General features: G+C 40.0%; 1 protein-coding gene across 1 annotated transcript; it reads left to right on the top strand.

Annotated features, from left to right (window-relative positions):
* Window positions 1-639: 639 nt before the first annotated feature.
* On the top strand, window positions 640-11618 carry LOC139350545 (solute carrier organic anion transporter family member 1C1-like). Its single transcript, XM_070992014.1, has 15 exons — window positions 640-807; window positions 1263-1369; window positions 2898-3039; window positions 3363-3495; window positions 4222-4340; window positions 4534-4680; window positions 4846-4944; window positions 5394-5651; window positions 6557-6721; window positions 7652-7847; window positions 8034-8199; window positions 8663-8847; window positions 9033-9097; window positions 9294-9411; window positions 9708-11618. The coding sequence occupies exons 2-15, from the start codon at window positions 1319-1321 to the stop codon at window positions 9919-9921; spliced, it is 2058 nt and encodes a 685-aa protein (XP_070848115.1). The 5' UTR covers window positions 640-807; window positions 1263-1318; the 3' UTR covers window positions 9922-11618.
* The last annotated feature ends 2389 nt before the right edge of the window (window positions 11619-14007 follow it).

Below are 14007 nucleotides of genomic sequence, written 5' to 3' on the forward strand. Positions count from 1 at the left end.
CCATTTTGTTCAACAGTAGCCGTGGTGAAATTTTGTGGAGCTGATGGGACCGCTGCAACCCTAACATCCAAATGTTCTGCAGATGTTCTTTGGTGCATATAATTTTAATCATGTCAACACATTCTGTTGAATATTCTATATACTCTGTCTAACAAGGCTTTTCAGATGATGTGATGGGCGACACTCAGCCATTAGGACACAGAGAGAAAGCCATTGTTAAGAGGCTATCAATAGGACAGGAAGGCTTTGATCAGGCCGAGGAAACACCCAGCCTTACAAAAGCCGAATTTCTCCAGGAGAGGAAAGCATTTGATTCTTTGAAAACAGCAAACTAACAGAAACAGCAGGCTTGTAAAATAAGCTTTGGCCAGCTTCACGCTGCTGCTGTTTGTTGTGCGTTCAAAAGGATGGATACTTGGGAGGCTTATGATGTTCACAGAGGAGGATGTGCGAGTGTGCGCAGACAGTGAATGTCTGTGTGTGTTTGCATTCAGTGAACCTCTGAACCTTCCGGTGCTGGTCGGACAGGCATCCTTACCCAACCACAGCGGTCACGTTTGGGTTTGTGTGCATGTGTGTGTGTGTGTGTGTGTGTGAGAGTGCATGAGGGTTGGAGGGGTCGGAGGGCTTTTTATTGACATGATCAACAAGTGCACATGAGTGGCTGGGTTACTGATTACAGGTGATGCTATAATTTGTTTGTGATAAGACTCTCGCTTTAAGCACAAAGTCCTGCCAGGTGCTGCGAGCCATCAGTGACTTTGCCACATCCTTCCCGTTCCTCGTGGGACCACTTCTGCCTCTCAGGTAAATACTTTTTTGGGTTTTCCACTACCTCTAATTCTGCATCAGGTTCTTCTTTAAGATGCACAGAGGAAAAATTGTACTTCTTACTTGTGTTTTGGTGGTATATTGGTTGCATTGTGATGAAAAAGCAAAGTGAATTTGGCAACAATTGTCCAATTCAAAAAATCTTCTTCAAAATTTATTTACCAGCAATTTATGAGAGTTTGGGCTCTCAATTTTCATACTTACATATATTCAGTCAATATAAAATGACACTGCCACAGCTGCTGATTACCGGTGAACTCTTTTTTTGTGAACCAGTTACTTTAAATAATGAAAAATAGAGGAAACTGTTCAGATGAAAGTAGTTTATTTTTTTAATTTTGAAGAAAATCAATTTGATAAATCAGATGAAACTCATATGATTTGGCCTGAACTCTGATCTTAATCTTGTATTTGTTGCTGTATTTCTGCAGGTCCTTTGCTGGTGTGTTTTCTGTTTCCTTGCATCTGTTGATCACACAGCAGTATCATGAGTGTAGAGCCCAAAAAACCACGTGAGGCTTGTTGCTCCAAGCTCAAGGTCAGTGTAATGTTACCTTTAGTATTACAAAGCATTAGGAAACATGACTCATTGCTTCACGTATGGTCTTAATCTTTGTTGTGAACACAAATGGATACAAACCTGGGATTGTGCCAAGTTATGAAATCTCACTGTAAAACTGCTTTTCTTTAACCATATTTCCAAGTATTTCTCTTGCTTGGCATTTCTAAATACTACAACTAATGGGCCAGTAAAAAGGCAAAGCATTAACAAAAAAAAAAAGCCTGCTTTTTCTTTTGACCATATAAAACCTTGAGACTTTGACACCAAAATATTTTTTCTAGCTCATGGAATGGGAGCAGAGCTGTTAATGAGTGTAAAGGAGTGTTAAAATCTATGTTAATGACACACAAGTGCATAGAGATAAGGCTGATAGAAAAACAGTGATATGGTTGCAGTGACCTGTATTCACACCATGGAAGCATTGCTTTCTGGTTCACTTTATCAGTATGATGACACAGTTTATGACATGCTCTCAGATAACACACCAATCATTTCAAGAAAATGGGACATCATCAGCCAAGTAGCAATTGGTATTGGTTGATGTGGATTTCTCGCAAAAGCCCCCGTCAGCTAAACGTGTGAAACCTCTCTGCTTAAACTAAAAATGTGTTGAACCCTGGAGGAACTTTTTGTTTACCTGTGGAGCTGTAACTGTTAGGCAAGGAGTAGTTATTGCCTGAACGCATTTCCAGAATACTTTATGACCTACAACCCAGTGTGATTCCCATTTAATCGTTAACTATCTTTGTGACAAGGATGTGGCTGCAGCCTTGCAGGGTAAGGCAAACAAACTCCAACAAGGACTTGATTTACAGGTCTAAGTTGAAGGTTTCACTAAATATTGTACCATTTAATCACCAGAACCAAAAACTTTTCACCTGCAGACTCGGTTGAGACATGTGATAAAATATGGAGCAGCAACTGCAGCCAGTGGTTGTAAAATCCATCATAAACATGATGTGGAAATGAAGATAACATTTAAATATTTTTACATTTGATTACATTTAAACCAATCTAATGTTAATGAATGGATATCCAATCATTGTTGAAAGCAGGTGTGATGCTGAATGTCTTTAAATGTGTGTTAAGTGTTGTGTGGAAGCCTAATCTATCATGAGACTGTGAGACAGTCGTTCACTCTTTCTGTGCAAGGTGCAATTACTTTCTATTACAAATCCCTTTATCCTTTGTATTGGAATAAGCCTCATTCAGAAACCTCTCATTGCATTACTGGAGCTGCAGAGGTAGATTAATCCTCTCATTCAGAAGTTTTTGAGGCGAGATTATTACAAAGGCAATCATTTTACAGCAGGCTCTTATCACCATTTAAAGATATTCTGAGAATCAGTCTGAGCTGAAGCCCCTTTCACTAAACCTCATGTCCCCTATCTGTTGATGGTTTACACAAAACAGTTTCAACTAACGGCTTGTTTTCATGGTGTATGTGTGTGTGTGCGCGCGCGTGCGTGTGTGTGTGCATGTGTGTGTGCGTGTGTTCTCCCAGCTCTTCCTAGCGTCTATGGCATTTGCATACTTTGCCAAAGCCTTTGGTGGAGCCTATATGAAGAGCTCCATCACCCAGATTGAGAGGCGCTTTGGCATCCCCAGCTCCCTCATCGGGGTTATTGATGGAAGCTTTGAAATGGGTATGTGCGTTTTGTTTTTGTTTTTTTGGATGGTAAAGTTTAAGTTTTTCAGTTCCATCAAAATAATAAAAAACACTGAGAATACCGAAAGATGAAAATTGTGTTTATGCAATGAACTGAAGTCACTATTCCTCTCTTTTGAAAGAAAAGTTTGACATTTTGGGTAATATGCTTTATGGCTTTGGTACCGAGAGTGAGATGAGACGATTGATACCATTTTCATGTACTTTATATTCCATATTTTACAAAACTATTGTCGAACTATTCCTTAAAGGCAACAATTCATTAATTAATTTTTTTTTTTTAATTCTCCTCCTTTCCAGGCAACCTGTTGGTTATAGCCTTTGTGAGCTACTTTGGTGCCAAGCTCCATCGTCCCAGGCTGATCGGTATCGGCTGTGTGGTCATGGCTGCTGGATGTTACCTCATAGCCCTGCCTCACTTCTTCCAGGGAGCGTTAGTACACAGTGCTTCATCTTTTCAATATTCTGATACACATCATTAATAAGGATTGAGTTCTATGGTTCTTGGATGCAGAGCTGCTGTAGGTGCAGAGAATTCTGAGCATTTAACTGAACCATGGTGAGACGAGTCACAGAACTGCAGCTGTTCGAGGTACAGGCCTGATTCCAAAAACGCTGGGACTCATCTGTAAACAGAGACAGTAAGCAATCATTTGCAAACAAACTGTGTTTACTGGCGGTTTTACAAAGTGCTCCTGAGCCCATGTGGTAATATTTTTTATACAATCATGTGTTCACAAAGTGGTGAACCTCACTCCATCTTTGCTCTCCAGGATGCCCCTTTCATATGAAAATCAATGAAGGTGGTGAGGTAAAACATTAGATATATTGTTCTGTTTTCAATTGAGTCTATGTCAAAAAGGATGGGCAAATTATGTTTTATTGGTGTTTTACACAGTGTCCCAACTTTTTGGAATTGAGGTTGTACAATGATTTGGACTGAAGCTTCTACTTGCAAAATGCGAGAGATAAGACATGAGATACATAATGCCATGAAATTAATATAAAATATATTATCAACAATCTTCATATGTAACATGTGTGAGTAAATTGTGTATGCACACCACATCATTTAGAAACACTGATGCTTTCACGTAAGATTAACACGTTTGTCGTCTATTTATATGCTCTTTAATTTCTGTTATTTAATATTTTCCAGGTATAAATATGAGACCAGTATGTCTCACACTTCAGCTATCAACAACAGTGAGAGCACACTGCCCTGTCACGGCAACCTGACCAATGCTGATGAGACGCCTGATTTAGATGCCATAACAGGTACATGTCAAACACATTTAGTGCATTGGATGTAAGATCTCTCAGGTTTGAGGTTCCAGTCACTTGTCTGATTTAGATATGACACCAAATCAATGCTTTCCTAGGAGCAGAAGATGAAAGGTGCTCTACATAGAGCTTTCAAAATTATGTCCAGTTTGACTTCACATTTTGAGACCAGTTTTTCCTCCCTCAGCTTGTGAAAAGGCAGCTGGCTCGTCTATGTGGATCTATGTATTCCTGGGAAACATGTTGCGTGGCATCGGAGAGACTCCCGTCATGCCTCTGGGTGTGTCCTACCTGGATGACTTCTCCAGAGAAGAGAACACTGCTTTCTATTTGGGTTAGTGACTTTTTACTTCCAACTGTGTGCACTAGTTTTTATGATATTTTATACACTTTACTCCTGTGTTAGTTTAGACTTTTTTTTAACCTCATTGCCACTATTGGTTTAAAATCACAGTGCCAGAGTGCATAACCTTTCTTTCTCTGTTTCTCCATTTGTCAGCCTGCATCCATACAGTGGGAATCTTAGGACCAATGTTTGGGTTCATGCTCGGGTCCTTTCTTGCCAAGATCTACGTGGACGTTGGCTTTGTGGATTTAGGTATGAGACTTCTCCACGAGTGGGTGAAAGGGTATAAGATGTGTTGATGAGGCACAACACGCAGACTGATTTTGGGTGATTGTTAGGAATTTTATTATCTTGTATAATTAGTGTTTACCAAATAATACAGTATTACTGTTGATTGGTAAGACACACTTTGACTAATTGGCTGTGTGCAGACCTATTACACATAACTCCTCTGTTCATCAAAGTGCGCTTCAGACAAACAGTTCCCCCTTCATCTGACCTACATGGTCTTCATGGCAAGGTTGTCGTTATGGATTAAGGATATCCCAACATTTCATCCTGTTGTCATAGTAAGACTAGTTTAATGATTACTGCAAGGATTTAGAGCTGTTGACAGTTCCTAGGTTTGAGGTTACCCATGGAAGTCCTACAAATACGGTCCCCTTTATAATCCTCTGTCTTTGCTCATCTTCCTCTTCCAGACAGCATCACCATCAACCATAAGGACTCACGCTGGGTGGGGGCCTGGTGGCTGGGTTTCATAGTGACTGGCACCTTGATCCTGTTGTCCAGTATTCCATTCTGGTTCCTGCCCAAGTCTTTGCCCAAGCAAGGGCAAGAAGAAAGCCAGAGTAAAGGCACAGAGCTTGCCACTGTGGCAGAGCAGGAGAACTTCCTGCCAGAGGATAACCAGGATCATGAGAAGGAGAAGCCAGTTACATTCCAGGAACTGGCTAAAGGTACCGTCCAAGCTTTTGCATCAAGCTCTGTGATTTCTTTTCCTGCCAAATGTATTGTTGGCATAACAAACTCTCCATTCAAGGACAGGTCATCACAGAAAAATTCCACAGTTACACTCAATTTACAACAGTATCAGACTGCCATAAAGCTCAAGGAACTTCTCTTCAAGTCTATTTAAACAGGCTTTTTCTCTGGGTAGCAGAACAATGCATGCCTTAAACTATATAGAAGACTTTAAACACCAATAAATTTGCCACTGTGCAAATAGTTTTGAGGATTGATGTGTTTAATCATTAACCTGGTACAGCCCAGACACACCAGTGCCCAGACCAGTAACCCTTGACCTGCACTAACTAACTGCCATGCAATCTGGGCAAGAGTTGAAATAACACATCAGGACAGAGACACACGTGGATCTGTTACTTAAGCTAAGGGCCAGTCATGCCACATTGCATAATATTATATTAGACTGAACACAAACAGGGTCCCCAAAAATGTCCACTTTTGTAAATTATCATATATAATTATAATTATTATTATTATTGAATTGAATTGAATTGAATTGAATTGAATTGAATTGAATTGAATTGAAAGTGATATTATTTTGAAACAACAAGATGTAAAATGAACAGGCAGACAATATGCATAATATGCCAAAGGTATATATGGAAGTATAGTATAGGAAGTATATATAAAATATATGAAACAGAAAGTTTTTCACTATTTCCATTTCAAGAAGAGATGTTTCATTTGCAAAACTTCTGCTGTTTTGTAGGCTAAGACTTAAGTATAGTAAATTTGATTAATACTTTCACATTCACTTCAGCAATAATAAGGAAGTCATTGTTTATCTCAGTCTGGTTGTTTTGCTCTAATCTCTTTTTGTTGCTTTGTTCATCACCAGATTTCATTCCATCTCTGAAAAGACTCTTCAAGAACAGCATCTACTCAATGATGATCCTCACCTACCTGGTGGTTGTCAATGGCTTTATTGGCATGATCACCTTCAAGCCAAAGTTCCTGGAGCAGATCTATGGCCAGTCAGCCTCCAAGGCCATTTTCCTCATAGGTATAGATCAATAACTGACCACCTTTCACTCTGTGTTGAGTTCACCGTGCAGCCCAAGGCAACTGAAACAATGATATTATTGAAGGGAAGTGTGATTGTGAGAGATAAAGTTGACATGAAATGTAAGCACTCAGTAGCCCAGTATGGGCTCTCCTTTTGTGTGGGCCTGAGCTATGATTAGCTTTTTATGACTGTTTACCAGCACAGCTGGCTGTGTTATTGTTGGAATATAGATATTTTCAAGTCAACAGTCTCCTACATGATGAAAGGTAAGATTAGAACAACAACAGCTGGCTGCTGAACAGAATTTTTTTAATGCAACAAGGGTATTATATCTAATGGTATGTCCATAGGTCTCAGGCCAAGTGGCTGAAGGTTTTCTTTCCAACCAAGCAGCAGCATACCAGGCTTGACTCATTTCATCAGCTGATCTCAGTCTTCAGACAGCTGATTGGTCAGACTGCATACTCTTGATTGGTTGGAGGAAAAACCTGCAGCCACATGGCCCTTTGTGGAATAGTTTGGACATGCCTGTCTTAGACCTAGACTCTTTGACTTGTACCTGAACCAACATTGAGGTAGCGATAGATGTTTCAAGTGAGCCTGCATACAATAATTTACTCAAGTCAAGTGATTCCCAATCAGGAGTACTTGCAATCCATGTGATACATGGGTAGATTGTAGAGGAGCTCAACTAATAATAATACTAAAAAAGAAAGTCATTTAAAAAAGCGGGTCAGCGGTAACACATCTGGAACATGGCAGGTGGTGCTGATGCATGGATACTTGTGTTCATCTGAAAGGGTTGTGCTTATGGCACATTCATTTTTTCACATTATGGCATAAAGGTGTGATCAGTACAACATTTTCATTTTATAGTATTTAGTGTATTCATTCATCCATTATATATCAATTTATTCATCCATCCAGGTATTCTGAACCTGCCAGCAGTAGCCTTGGGCATCATCACTGGAGGTTTTGTGCTGAAACGTTTCAAGCTGGGTGCCATTGGAGCGGCCAGGGTGGCAGTAGCTGCCTCTGTTGGGTCCTTTTGTTTGCTTTTCGTTCAGGCCTTCATCCACTGTGACAATACAGAGGTGGCAGGTCTTACTGTCTCATATCAGGGGTGAGTGACAAGTGCAAACCCTGCTCTTACATGAAAATAGAAGTTAATAGGGGGAAAGTTTCCCATTAATTAGTCCATATCCCGTTCATGTTTGGTTAAAACCACTTCATGGGAAACAAGGGAAACACACCTAATTTTTGCTGATGTCCCCAACTAATGCATGTCTGTTCATGTCATGTGCACCAGGGTTCCTGAAGTGTCCTACAACCCACAGACTTTGCTGTCTCAGTGCAACATGGGCTGCTCTTGCTCACTGAAGCACTGGGACCCAGTATGTGGCCACAGTGGAATGACGTATGCCTCACCCTGCCTGGCTGGCTGTCAGACCTCCACCGGTACTGGCAAAGAAATGGTAAGACAGCAGCTGACATTTGTTCATAATCATAGATAAGACTGGTAGATTAAAGGTGAGGCAAACAGACACACACACACACACACACACACACACACACACACACACACACACACACACACACACACACACACACACACACACACACACACACACACACACACACACAAAGAGCCACTCCTAGAGGCTAACATGTCCATAACAGCTCACAGTATCAAAGCACTGGATAGAAGATAAAACATATTATACTGGTTCCATTAAAATCAAGAGGGTTTCTCCCTTTGCGAGCATGAATGCCCCTGTAAACTGTAAATGCATTATTTCTGCTTTAATAATGGAAAGAATAATAATAAAAAGGAGATTTTAAAAAAATCTCCATATATCAGGTGCTTTAATAATGGAAAACAAACTCTTCTCAATGCAGCAAATGTGGAAAAATGATCTTTGTCTTCTGGTTCTTTAGATGTTTCATAACTGCACCTGCATTGGTGAGATGATGACCCCAGCCACAAACATGTCTGCAGTGCTGGGCCAGTGCCCAAGGAAGAATGACTGTGATCACATATTCAAAATCTACATGGCTCTGTCCGTGTTGGGGTCTTTCATTTCTGCCTGCGGGGGCACACCAGGATACATCGTACTGCTCAGGTCAGAGACACCAAAGCTTTTACAACAGGGTATAATGATGCAAGCAATGCAGTGCAAGCATCAGAATGGGGACTTTGTGTGAACAGCTTCTATAACACTACTGTTTGTATTGCATCTTGTGTATTCTTTCAACCAAAATGCTGATATGAAGGTCTGATATGATAATGTGTGGGCTAATATTCCAGGTCCATACAGCAAGACCTGAAGTCACTGGCTTTGGGTATGCAAATATTGATCGTAAGAACTCTGGGTGAGTACCGAAAATACATACAGGTGTTTAAATGAATTGTGTCACAGACTAGGACAACGTATAGTGGCTCTTTAAGCATATGTTAGTAGTTAGCACAAGTCAGCTTAAGTTCCTGTGGCCTCAGATGCATCATTTAGTAACATGTATTATTCATGTTTTTTTAGTTACTGACAGTGGTTTCTTTGTGTTTTTTCAGGTGGGATACCTCCTCCAATATATTTTGGAGCTCTGATTGACAGAACCTGTTTGAAGTGGGGTACCAAGCAGTGTGGTGGCCGTGGAGCGTGTAGAATCTATGATGCTCATGCATTTAGGTAAGGCGAAACCAGACTTTTATTTTCTTAGTTGAAAGCAGTAACATTGTAACAACAGTGATATTCCTGAAGAGGCAGTGTTTTCATTATTTAAGAGGATATCCGGATTATAAAAATAATTCACTGTTTTTTTTGACATTGCATTCTCCCCTTGTATATATAACGTATAATTATTGAGCTTTATCGTGATACACAGATTCTTTCAAGCATAAATATACTCACTGGACATCCAAAGTTTCTAAGAGATTTCTACACTTTCCTGACCTCAACTCTGTTCCAATGTACTTATCTTACAGAATGACATTCATGGGGCTGATTACCGGATTGTACTTCGTAGCTAACATTCTGTGGGGAGGCGTCTACGTCAAAGTTGTCCAGAGGCAGAAGAAGTTAGCACTGAGGAATCAGGCCAAAGAAAATGGACTGGAGGGTAACAGCCAGGGCAATGGACACGCCAACATCAACATTGCCACAAACAAAGACGACACAGACAAGGAGAGTACCATTTAAGGTTTTGGAGGAAGACCGTTGTATCATACAGGTGAACGACAGATTTTCTATTGCTGCAAGTACTGGGCTGCATCCATACTGGACTGAATGTGGTTATGGTACAGTGACAACACTCTTTGGTCTTTTAGCAGTACACTTCTTTTTTACACCGATATTGTGCTGAAAACATCACCACTGTTTGTTCACTTCAAAGGTCAAAGATCCTGACTAGAGTTTAGTTTTAATATCAACTACCATCAAATGACATTAAATAATATGCAATGCACATCTGAACAAAACATTTCATTTTTTAGGTCATTTTTAGCTCTCCTTCCAAACAACCCTCCCGTGTGAACAATGCACCTGAGCAGCAACACACTTCACTTTTTATGATGATGTTCACTTATGAAACATTTCAGTATGATGTCAGAGGAAGTCAGAACAAAACATGTCAAATATTTGGAGAACATTGTGTCCACCACTTACACTTGAATAGCATTAGGTCAGATAATGATAGTAATGTCTCTTCCTATGGCTTTACATTCAAGGTGATTTATATGCAGTGACAGTTTGGCAAACCTGTATACAGTATTTGTACAATATATGTACAGTGTATAGTTTTAGCATAGTTAGCACAAGACACACTTAGGCCACAAGACAAGTTCTTGTGGCCTAAGATGCATCATGTAGTAACATGTATTATTCATGCTTTTTTAGTTACTGACAGTGGTTTCTTTCATATTTTTCAGTGACAGTGAGTGAGGGAGGCCAAGGTTGAAGTTAGAGGGTAGTAAAAGAAGGTTAATGTAGAGCTTTCACTTAAACCGACTTAAATACACAAGGGGAATTCATATTAGGATTCCTGAAGGGACAATTCAAAAATATACTGATATATAACAGCTGATATAATTAGGACAGTCATAGATTTACCTTCCTAAATAGGTAACTATTTATGTTGCAAGAAAAGTCCCTTACCAAATTAAAAGACAGATGGTACCTAGTGTATGACTGCAGAACAAAGGGAGAAGTGTGACAGACCCAATGAAAGAAGCAGTTTGCTGACAAGGCTTAAAGTAGTTGGCTATGAAAACAGACCAGCCAAACCAATAAAAGTTGACAGTGTGTCTGTGTCTTTGAACAGTGTCTTCATACAAATGCAAAGCTGTCGGAGGTGGAGACCCAGGCACAATGTCATGTTTGTCAGGTGGTATACATGTGGGGTGGAGCTAAAAAGGAAACCTGTTTCATTTAACAGCTTACATATCGGCCTGATAACTTTTATTTTGTTAGCAATGTACCACAGCATTTGACATGACGGAGTATCTCCCCCATGTGACGTTGCACCCACTTCTTGTTACATCACATCAAACCATAAAGGTCATGAACATACATACAATCCTCTGACTCACCCGTGTTTGCCTGGAGAAGATCATTGTAGTTTGAACAGTGGACTAAATAAGCTTAACTCAGCCTTGTTTGTACTATGCTTTACTCTGTTTTACACTGTAGTTGTTGATTAAAATGTATCATCAATTGATATCTACTGTATAATTACTGTTAATAATGAGAATTTATATATTGAGTTAGATATGTTTGTATTGTGTCCATATATTTTTGTTTTATCATCATTTCTGCCTTCTTTTTTTACAATTTCGTTAATTGTTCTTGAAGCATATCTGTAAGTATTAAAGACACTTTTTCCCTCAATTTACACATGACAAATTATGCCTATTCTCTGTGCTCAGTGTGTCTCACTATCAACCTGTTACGGTCCTCTTAAATCACCTGTAATCAGAATTTCACTACCAACAATAGAACAACACAGCTGCATTAAGCTACAGGCTAAACTCAGGATGCTAACATTCTTACAATGACGATGCCAATGCACAGATGTTTATCAGATAGAATGCTTGCTATGGTCACCATCTTGGTTTAGCTTGTTTGCATGCCAACATTTGCTAATTGTTGCACTATTTCACTATAAAACAATAATGTTGGTCAGGGGATAACCAAAGCCTTTGGTATACACCTGGGAACCATGAATTTCTGCAGGACCTCCATGCCTGAATATGCCACGCCCAAACTGAAAGAAAACATAGAGCTACAGCAACACATGAGCATGAGCAGAGTCATTGGGATCAATAACAGAGTGATCATTAATCTAAGCATTGGCAGTCCAGTCCCCAGCTGTGCACATGTTGACTTGACAGACTGGGAGAGCTCATTTACAGCTCCTCCTGTTTGGCTTTTATTCAGTTTTTATTTTTTTTCACCTTACTAGCTTGCAGCCTCCTCCACACACAGACCAGCCAGTGCTGATCATTAGTAAACTCACTTGGGATTACTTTTCTATTTTTCTGACTAAGTCTACAACACTGCGTCATCTTTCTCTTTGCACATGTGCATCAATATATCAGTTTGGCTTGCTTAAAGTTGAAGGTCGTTATTACATAACCCGGTCTATCAAACTTTGACTCCTCTGTGTTTACATTGTGCCTCGTTGAAAATGTTTTGCTTGTATTGGACTAAAGTATTCTTTAAAAACCTTTTAACCTTGTTATGTAACATAATATAATATAATATAATGTAATATAATATAATATAATATAATATAATATAATATAATATAATATAATATAATATAATATAATATAGGGCTGCACGGTGGCGCAGCAGGTAGTGCGCGTGCCTCACAGCAAGAAGGTTGCCGGTTCGATCCCCGGGTCAGGCGAGGCCTTTCTGTGTGAAGTTTGCATGTTCTTCCTGTGCATGCGTGGGTTCTCTCCGGGTACTCCGGCTTCCTCCCACAGACCAAAAACATGCTCATTAGGTTAACTGATGACTCTAAATTGTCCGTAGGTGTAAGTGTGAGTGTGAATGGTTGTTTGTCCTTGAATGTGGCCCTGCAATCGGCTGGCGACCGGTTCAGGGTGTACCCCGCCTCTCGCCCACCGTAGCTGGGATAGGCTCCAGCCCCCCGCAACCCCGAAAGGGATAGGCGGTACAGATAATGGATGGATGGATAATATAATATAATATAATATAAAACTGTTAGAGCCAGTGATAAACCCTTTTATTACTACACCAGTATACCAATAATGCTTCAGTTGAGAGTAGATGAGGTTTGAAAAGTTGGCAACTTTTTAATGTAAATGGTATGATCTACTCTGTATTTATACCCTTAATTTTATTCATGCATTTTATTTTTCTCAATATCTTGTTGCTCATGAACTTGTGAGAGTATGCAGTACCTGATCTCACAAGCAGGCTGTGCTCTATACAACAATATATCCACTGCAAGGCACTGCAGTGCCACTGGGGCATGTCACTGCTTCATCAGTCAGACAGGGGAAAATGTAATGCAGAATTTTAAAAAATGAAGGGAAAATTTCATTGAAACACAAGTGTATATGTGCTGATCTGCTGCAGATACAGTAGCTGCTTGTCTAAGGCACCCTGATGTAGGAACAAACTATCTTCCTGTCTTAATGTACCTGAAACTTGATACAGTCACAAAAGACATGTAGAACACTTGCGCCAAATGCAAAATCTGAGAGCCAAGTGTAATTTTTCAGAAAGGGAAAATGGAGAACATGTTCTTCACTGTTGCTGTGCAGGAATGTGAAGGCTCTTAATCTTAATCCTTGGAATTTGTGAGGGAACAAAGCTGATTGTGTGACCTGCTGCCTGGCGGCCCGAACCCCCCACCGGTCACTGGACTAATAGAGCATTCCATGATACATGTTTACAGCAAGACACACTGTTAATACTGAGATACACTGTTTTATGCTTTAGGTCTTCATCAAAGCAATACAGCAAATCTCTATTGACTGTGGCTGTTTTTAGGATGAAGTGTGGTGGTGTGATGTGTATTTTCCGATGTGTTATCAGTAGATTTATGAAATCTGGACCATCCTTTACATCTACTATTTTACCTTGTGAGAAAAAAAAAATCCAGCAGGCCTGGTTTGGAGTTACTAATCTGTCTCCCCTCCACCTCCCCCATGTTCTCTTGTTGCTGTCCCCCTCCTGGACTGGCTGGCATGTGTGTGGAATGAAAATGTGCGAGGCCTTTTGTCCCACTGGTTCCGAGTAAGTGCTCTGCCT

This window comes from Chaetodon trifascialis, chromosome 22 (genome assembly GCF_039877785.1).
Source record: "Chaetodon trifascialis isolate fChaTrf1 chromosome 22, fChaTrf1.hap1, whole genome shotgun sequence".
NCBI classification, from domain to species: Eukaryota; Metazoa; Chordata; class Actinopteri; order Chaetodontiformes; family Chaetodontidae; genus Chaetodon; species Chaetodon trifascialis.